Raw genomic sequence first — 9,201 nt, 5'->3', positions numbered from 1 at the left:
CTAGAGACACCAAAAGAAAAAAAAAAAAAAGATCCTCAATATTTGAAATTTACCAACTATAGTTCAAAACTTGCCAACTCAAATGCTAAATGTGCCAACTCAACTGCTAGTATGACAGGTTAGGGGGTAGGACAATCCCCCCCCCCCATTTGGGACGGCCCTTGTAACACTGTATGTATGTATGTATGTATGTATATATGTATGTATTTATGTATGCCAAGCTATATCCCCAAAATTTTTGACCTTATGCAATCTTTTGAAGCAACGTCTGCATCGATATTCTTATGAAAGTTATTTCACTCATTTTTAGTTTTATCTTGAAAAAAAACTTAAAACCAATTTTTTTCCAAACCTCTTCATTTGGTACTTTTTTTGTATTAAATATACAACTTATCAAAATACTTTATTTTAAAGAACATTAATTGGTTACAATAATCTGGAACAATAATCTGGAACAATAATTTGGAAAACAGTCTTTTCTTGAACACGGAAGTGAACGGACGTGTTTATGCAGCGTGGTGGTTTTGAAGTAAAAAAAAAAAAAGTAAAAAAAGTATACTTTAAAGAATTATATATACACTTTAAATAATAAAATAAGATAATGGATAAATTATTATCAATCGAAAAAATTTAGAAAATGGTAGCTGGTATGCTAGAAAATCAAAGTAAAATTATTTTGGAGAAAACAGAGCAACTTTTAAAAGACCAAGAAAAAAACTTTGCTATTATTACTTCTGCAAACATGAAAATTTTATCGGAGAGACTAGATAAATTTGAAAAAGATACAATTAAAAACATAACAAAGACTAACGATATTGCAAATGATTTGAACGCAACACGCCTAAAAGTAGTATTTTTGGAAACCGAATTCAATGAGATTAAGAAATTTATTTCTGCGCAAGATGAAATAATTTTGTCAAAGTTTGAAACAGTGAAACAGAAAACAAAAAAAATTAACATTGAAGTTAAAGATAAAAGTGAAATATTAAAAATCAGCAACAAACAAAGAGTGTTGGAAGATCGTTTACGTAGGAACAACTTGAGAATTGACGGGATAAATGAAAGCGAAAATGAATCATGGGTAGAATCTGAATGTAAGGTGCATAAATTATTTGAGGAATGCCTTGACATTAAAAATATAAAAATCGAAAGAGCACATCGATATGGACCGAGAGATGTCAAGATACACAGACCGATAGTCCTAAAGTTATTAAATTATAAAGACAAAACTGAAATACTTAAAAAATCGTGTAAACTCAAAAGAAAAAACATCTTTATAAATGAAGATTTTAGTGCTGAGACTACAGAAATAAGGAAGGGTTTAAGAGAACGAATGAAAAAAGAAAGGGAATCCGGCAAATTTGCGGTCATATCATACGACAAACTAGTCATTCGTGATTGGACTGCGAAGAAATGAGATGCTGCTTCCATTAAATCTATATAAGTATTTACTTATTTTTTATTTTTTTAATTAATTTTTCCCTAATCTTTATTTTATATTTTAAAATGGATGATAATTTATTAATTAAACTTTATGATGAAAATGTCACACTTTGTGATAATGATGTCACTAATTATTTTAACCTAAAATCGTTAGAAAGCAAATACTATTCAATTTCTGAACCTAATTCCTATCTTCAACAAAATAAAAACACATTTTCAATCTTAAACATTATTATTCGAAGCCAAAACAAAAATTTTGAAGATTTTAAACTTCTAATGTATGAATTAAATCACGATTTTAAAATAATCTTTCTTACTGAGACCTGGTGTAAATATGACGAGCATAATTTTCAATTTGAATTTACAAATTATGCGTCAATTCATCAACCACAAAATATCCGTACCGGTGGAAAGGTGTATGCATTTTTATTCATAATTCAATTATTTTTATACCACGTAATGACCTCAGTGTGAATGAAAAAGATTGCGAGTCATTGTGCATTGAAATAATTAACCAAAATTCTAAAAACATAATTGTTAATGTTATTTATTAACCAGAGAACCAGCTGGTAATTTAAAAAATTTTAAAGTTTCTTTACGTACTTTTTTAACAAAAATTAATAAAAAATAAAAGCATGTTTACTTGGTCGGTGACCTGAATATTAATCTTTTGAACCATGCGTCAAATAACAGTTAAATATTTTGTAAATACTCTTTTACAAAATAACCTCATTCCAACGATAACTAAGCCAACAAGAATTACAAAAAGTTCCTCTACCCTACTAGATAACATAGTTACTAATAATTTTTCTAATAGCTGCTTTAGTACAGGTATAATGAAGACTGATTTGACAGGCCATCTTCCCACATTTCTAGTAACGAAAAGCATAACCCCTGATAATATTTCCACAAAGCACATTATTTACAAGCGACAGATCAATGAAAACTCCATACAACAATTTCGCAACTTTCTAATTATTTTCGTTAATTGGGAGCTTGTTCTCCAATCACGTGATGCTAACAATGCTTATGAACTTTTCCTAGTGCAATTTTGTAAACAATACAATAAAGCGTTTCCTGTAAAAACGTTTTAAATAAATTCAAAATCACTTCTATCGTCTTGGATAACAAAAGGCTTACTAAAATCTTCAAGAAAAAACATAAACTTTATGAAAAATTTCTTTAAAAAAACATATTCAAACGAAGCACAATAAAAAAACCATAAAAATATATTTGAAAAAATCAAAAAATACTCTAAAAAAATATATTATTTGAAATTGCTAGAAAATGCAAACGGAAATAATCAACAAACTTGGAATGCTATTAAAGAAATAATTGGACAAAACAAATATAAAGATAACGCTCTGCCAAAGAAACTTTTAATTGGTGGTAAATCAATTTATGATAAGTACTAATAGCTGAAGAATTTGACAGTTTCTTCATTAATGTTAGCTCTAATTTAGCACAAAGTATTCCTTTAACTTCTTCAATATTTGATTCTTATCTTACAAATTCTAATAAAAAAATGAATGAGTCAAAGCTAGATATACATGAGTTGCGGACTGCATTACTAAGCTTCGGATCGGATAAAGTTAGCGTTAATATATTAAAATTAGTTTATGATATAATTAAAACTCTTTGTTTCATATCTTCAATCAGTCACTTAAATCAGGTAAAGTTCCCGATAATTTAAAAATTGCTAGAGTAACTCCAGTATTTAAGTCTGGAGATGAGTCAGAACCTTCTAACTACAGTCCTATATCTGTTTTATCTTGTTTCTCGAAACTGCTTGAACGTATAGTGTACAATAGGCTGTATAATCATTTAACTGAAAACAACATGTTATACAGTAAGCGAATTGGTTTCAAAAAACAACATTTAACAGATCACGTAATAGTAGAGTTAGTTAATTACTTATCTAATGCTTTTACAGAAGACTGTTTTACGTTAGGAGTTTTCATTGATCTGTCGAAAGCTTTTAATACGGTCATTCCATTCAAATAAAAAACTGGAATATTACGGAATAAAGGAGACAAATTTACTCTGGTTTGAAAATTACCTTTTAAATAGAAAACAGTATGTACAATTTGAAAATTTAGAAACAACCAAAAAAATTGTAAATTGTGGAGTCCCACAGGGTTCTATACTTGGACCTTTACTTTTTTTACTATACATAAATGATTTGTCTTCAACATCAAACCTATTAAATTTTATTTTATTCGCAGATGACTCGAATCTTTTTTATTCTCACAAAAATATTGAAACACTTTTTACAGTAGTAAATAAAGAATTGAATAAAGTAAATGAATGGTTTCTATGCAACAAATTGTCATTGGATGTTCAAAAAACTAAATTTTCTCTTTTCCACAAGCCAAGCAAAACAAAAGAAATACCACTTGTTCTTCCCACTTTTAATGAATAAAACTAACATCAAAGGCAAATATCTGTAAATTTTTTAGGTGTGAACTTTGATGAAAATTTATCTTGGAAAGTTCATATAAATTCTATAGAAAAAAAATCTCAAAAAACATTGGCATGATTTATAGAGTTAAGCCACTCTTAAATTTTAAGTCCTGAAAAAGTTTATATTTTTCCTTTATACATAGTTACTTAACTTACGGCAACATCATGTGGGCAAGTACTAATCGCACTAAGCTAAAAAAAACTTTATAGCAAGCAAAAACATGCTGTTAGAATCATATTTGGAGTTGTTAGAGCGATTCCATGTAAATCTCTTTTACGTATAATTGGTGCCCTGAATATTTTCAAACTTAATAGCCATCTTGTTCAACAGCTCATGTATAAAACAAAACATGGGCTCTCCCCCAAAATATTTGAAACTTATTTTAAAGAAATACATCATAAATATGCTAAAAGATTTTCCGCAAACAACTTTGTTATACCAAAATCTTATTCTAAACAAAATTCTTATTCAATTCAGAATCGTGGACCACTTTTGTGGAAAAGATTCCCAAACATTGTTTCCGGAAAAAAAAAGTCTCTAAAGCAGTTCAAAACTGATTAAAAACAGTTTTCATTAAAGGCAGATTTTGATTTACACTACTATTAGTCTTTCTTTTAAAAATAGATCAGACATTTAATTTAAAAGCTGAAAAACAAGGTAATTATTCCTTGTAATCATTAAAAAGGCTAAAAATTTTTGACAATAACCATTTTCAAAAACCACATTTTCTCGCTTTTTATTTTTTGTGTGTATATATATATAAAGTTATTATATATTCACTTTTTTTTTTTTTTTTTTACCCGATCTATTTATGATATTATGTATTAAACGATATCTTACTTTATTGTTTATATATTTTTATATAAAGTTTATTAAACTTATATAAAGTTTTATATATTCACTCTTACTTTTACCCAATCTATTTATGATATTATGTATTAAACGCTTTCTTACTTTATTTTTTATATATTTTTTGTAAACATTCATTCAATTTTACTTTTATACTACATATACTTGAAACAACTTTGTAAAAATTATATATTGTAACACAGTGCTCGGCGATAAGGCAAATCAATGTCTTCTTCTTGCTCCGGCCATTAATTTAATTGTAAATTTATGGAAACTGTTATATTTATTAAACGGCAAAATATAATGTTAAATGAATAATAAAAATGGTTATTATAGGCGATTAAGTCTTGAAGGGTCAACTTAAGCATTCAATTAATCGCATTGTCCACATTAGAATTGAAATAATAAAGATTTATTTAACATTTATTTAAACTTAATTCAAACTAGCAAAAACTTGCTGGTTGGATGCTCGAGGTCATAAATATGTTATAAATGTTACAAATATGTACAAGCAGAATTTGCGAGGACAAGGTTGCATCGTTTATACGCAAATAACAAATTTGTTTTAAACAACAATTGAATTTGAAAATAAAAAGTTTCTTAATTTTACTTTAAATGATTTGATTTACGAATTATTAACTAAGATTAAGTTTTGTGCGAGATAAAAAAAAAGAAAAGTGATCTTACATATCTAATTTAAATATTTCTGTTTTTAGAGATCTAGTAATGAGTTTGTCTATATATAATCTATGGCAGTAATAGAAGTTGAAGTTTATTTATTACTAATATTATACCGAGCTGAAATAATTTTTCAAAGAAAATTTTTGTGTTGCCGTGGTTTCTGTATTTCATACACTCTGTGTTCACGTTTCCCAAACAAAATAGTTTTTGTCTGTTTGTTGTTGTGCTTGATAAAAATCTTTAAATAGTTAATCAGTTTGATAGTATTACCATCTGATGATCTGTAACAATTGGTTACTAATATGTTTTTCGTACTACAATTAGTTATCGTCTCGGTCTTACTTTCAACATTAGATCATTCTGAAACTATAATTCCTCATCCTCATTTCAAAATTTGGTTCTAAAGATTAGTCAGTACACCACGTGTCTGTAAAACAAATTATGTTAATAAAATAATTACATTCTAAAATAAATTAATTCCTCAAAATTAGTGTTTATATATCTTTTGTTTAGGTTTGTGGCAATAAAGTTTTCCTTATTTGGTTTTAATTAAGTCTAAGTTTCAAAATATTCTTTGTTACAACTAGGGATGGAACTTTTACTTATTTTGATGTAAAAACGCGAATTACTTTTACGCGTAAATTACTTTACATAACTCATATAAAAATATATAATCTACTTACATTTAAAAGTAACTCGTTTTTTTTACATAAACTATATAACGTGTAAAACTTATTTACATAAGTTAAGTTTTTTAAATGAGTAACTGTTACTTGAAAAAGTAATTTACTTTTACAAGTAAAAGTTATTTGCATTTTTACTTTTACTTGTAAATGTAACTTACTTTTAATGGTAAGTTGTGTAAAGTAAATTACTTTAAAAAGTAATTTTGGTCATATATATGTAAAAAATTTACATCGAAATATAATTTACTTTTTAAGCGTAAAAAAAGTTATTTTTGAAGTAAACTTACGTAAATATAATATTTACAAAACATAATACTTACTTTACAAAGTAAAATAAAACTACATCATAACAACAAATTACTTTTACAAATAAAAGTAACTAATCAGCAAAAACTGCTTACATAAAAGTAATTTGAAAAAACTTGTTATATACATTAACAAATAAAAGTAATTTTTTTCTTTGAAATTTTATACTTTACTCTATAAGTAAGTAAAATGTAAGTTATATTATTTCTCAAAGAACAGTCATTTCATGTTGGTTTAACATAAATTTTGAGGTAGGTAGCGTATTCAAATTCATTGCCTGTTTGAGGGCACTTCTGGGTAATACATCAGGTTATACTCTGGTGTATGTGGGCAGTGCTTGTGGTGGGGCATCGGGAAAGGATTTTTTTTCACGTATATCATAAATGGTAGTTCTATTATTATTAGGGGCAAATATTGTCAACATGCGGGTATACCAGTAGTGTAGAGGCTCCCTGCCGCATGAGTACTAATAGGGGTTGCTAAATAATCATTGATTTTTTTGTTGTTGTTGTTTAGCAGAAATAGGTTAGAGGCCATAATGAAACTTTGTTTTCTCCAGTTTTTTTTCTTTCTATTTGCCTTATCAATCAAGTATTTTGTTATGGTAGTATGATGCAATATAACATTTTTGGCATCCGCAAAGACATCGACTGCTAAAACAGATTTCAAAAAATTAAAAGCCATTTAAACTATCTGATATAATTTATATGATTAAAGGAGTGTTATAAGATATAATATTTTATTGCGTTTTATCATGCATAACCTATTTAAAAAAAGATGGTAAGGAAAGCTATTCAATCTTCTACTATAGGTTGTGGGCACCCTAATAACCTTCTTTTTGTTGCGTTGGTGTCCAGCCCGCACAAGGCTGATTAGAAAAATAAAATCTTATTCAATTAAAATGGTGCTTTAGAATAAATTTATAATTTTTTTTCAAACGTTAGTTTGACTTCACAAGATGTTTGTCGGCTATCAGTTGTCCCGGAATCTTGCGATTGATTTTTCACTACCTTCCAGACTCCCTTCAAAACTCTGAAATTTTCAGCATTTTTGTAAATTTAATAGAAGTACATCTTAAAACTGTTTTCAAAGCCAACTGGAGAACTCCGCTTTTTGAACAACTGGAGAATTCCACTTTTTGAATCTCTTTTTTTAATTTATTTTACTTTATCTTTTAGACTTTACTTTGATTTTACTTTATCTTGACAGCATTTGAATAGTCCCAATGAACATGCATACTTAATTTATTTCCTGGGCAAGGGAAGTCGTACCATTACTTTTTTCTCTAATATTTTGTTTTCCTTTAAAATTAGGGTTTATAACTTTTTAGAAAGAAAGATTTTTTGCAAAAAAGCTTTGAAAAGGTATTTTTATGATTTATTTGTTTTAGTGTTATTTTTTTTGTCGGGAGGAAATAAGTTAGTGGCCCAGATAAAAGTTTACCGTAAAGGACCCGGGCATATTAGTAGCTATGCTGCTGCTTTTCGCTTCTCTTAATTAGCGTGGTTGTTGTTAGCACCGTCCCAAAGAGGTCTCTCAATTAGAAAGGAGGGGGGGTTGTATGTGTTTTATGTGCTAACTAGAGACACACACAAACACAGAAAAAAAAGGTCCTCGATATTTGACATTTTCCAACTATATTTCAAAACTTGCCAACTGAAATGCTAAATGCACAAATGCATATATAACAGCATGGGGGAGGGGGCGGGGGATACTCCTTGACTCGGGACTCTGGTTAACCACTCTAACAGAAATGAAAAATAATTTTTTTTTGTTTATTTATTAACAGCTATTCATAAAACTGTTGTCTGGAATGAACTAATTTCAAATTATTCTTTTCCAGACAACAATTATTCCTTTATTATTCTATTATCTATCAATTATTCTAGTTAGTCATTTCCAGAAATAGCTTTCATTTTGGTTAAAAAAGTCAAAATGCAAAACTTAGAATAAAATTCTAAAATACAGAGCCATTTTTAAAGCAAGAACAATAAACCAGACAGTCTTTTTAAAAAAACTTTTAAATAACTTATGTAAATAAGCTCAAGATTAATAAAAAAAAAAAAAAAAGTAAAAAAGTAAAAAAGTGAAAGTAAAAAAAAAATTTAAAAAAGTAACTTAAAAAAAGTTAAAAAAAGTTAAAAAAAAATTATGACTTTACATCAACAACCGTTTATTTCAATTTATTTAACATAGCAAATTTAGTAGGATGGTTCAAAAAAGCACACTTCAAATTTAAAATTATATAGTCCATAGTGAAGAAAAATCTCGATGTTATTTTATTATTCATATGAAATAACATCATGTTCTTTTTTTTTTTTCATTAATTTTTTTTACTTTTTTTACTTTATATTTTCAAAAATTTAAAGTAAAAAAGTTAACAAAAGTGCAAATCACAATATTTAACAACCAGATTCCAATCGTATATTTAAAATCAGATTCAGAGCAAGCTTTTTGTTTTTGTTTTAGAATTTAACTTTATGTAACGACATGGAGCAAACTCCAAACATTTATATATTCATGTTTATGCAAAGCTTTTCAAAGGTATTGTGATAATCAGAGTCTGTTAACAATAAACCCCTAAAATGTTAACTTCCTTTTCATGACATTAATGTGAGAGCGACAAGTTGATAACATTTAAATATACATTTTTTAAACATTTTAAACTCAATTTAAGTTCATTAACAACTCTCTAATGTCATGCAATAATCTCTTAGTGTTCAAAAACTATGACCATATAAATTTTGAGCAACCTCCCCAATTATTTAGGGG

The 9,201-nt window shown here is 27.5% G+C and overlaps 1 protein-coding gene across 1 annotated transcript; it reads left to right on the top strand.

Moving 5' to 3' along the window:
• Positions 1-637: 637 nt before the first annotated feature.
• On the top strand, positions 638-1,417 carry LOC136087091 (uncharacterized). The gene has a single exon (XM_065809597.1). It carries the CDS (start codon positions 638-640, stop codon positions 1,415-1,417), a length of 780 nt encoding a protein of 259 aa, XP_065665669.1.
• Positions 1,418-9,201: the final 7,784 nt, after the last annotated feature.

This window comes from Hydra vulgaris, chromosome 11, assembly GCF_038396675.1.
Source record: "Hydra vulgaris chromosome 11, alternate assembly HydraT2T_AEP".
In the NCBI taxonomy this organism is placed as follows: Eukaryota; Metazoa; Cnidaria; class Hydrozoa; order Anthoathecata; family Hydridae; genus Hydra; species Hydra vulgaris.
The sequence above is the reverse complement of the archived record's forward strand: the minus strand, read 5'-3'. Positions and strand labels throughout refer to the sequence as shown.

Coding starts and splice junctions, on each gene's coding strand:
- LOC136087091 (XM_065809597.1), top strand. CDS start 638: ATGGTAGCTGGTATGCTAGAAAATCAAAGTAAAATTATTTTGGAGAAA.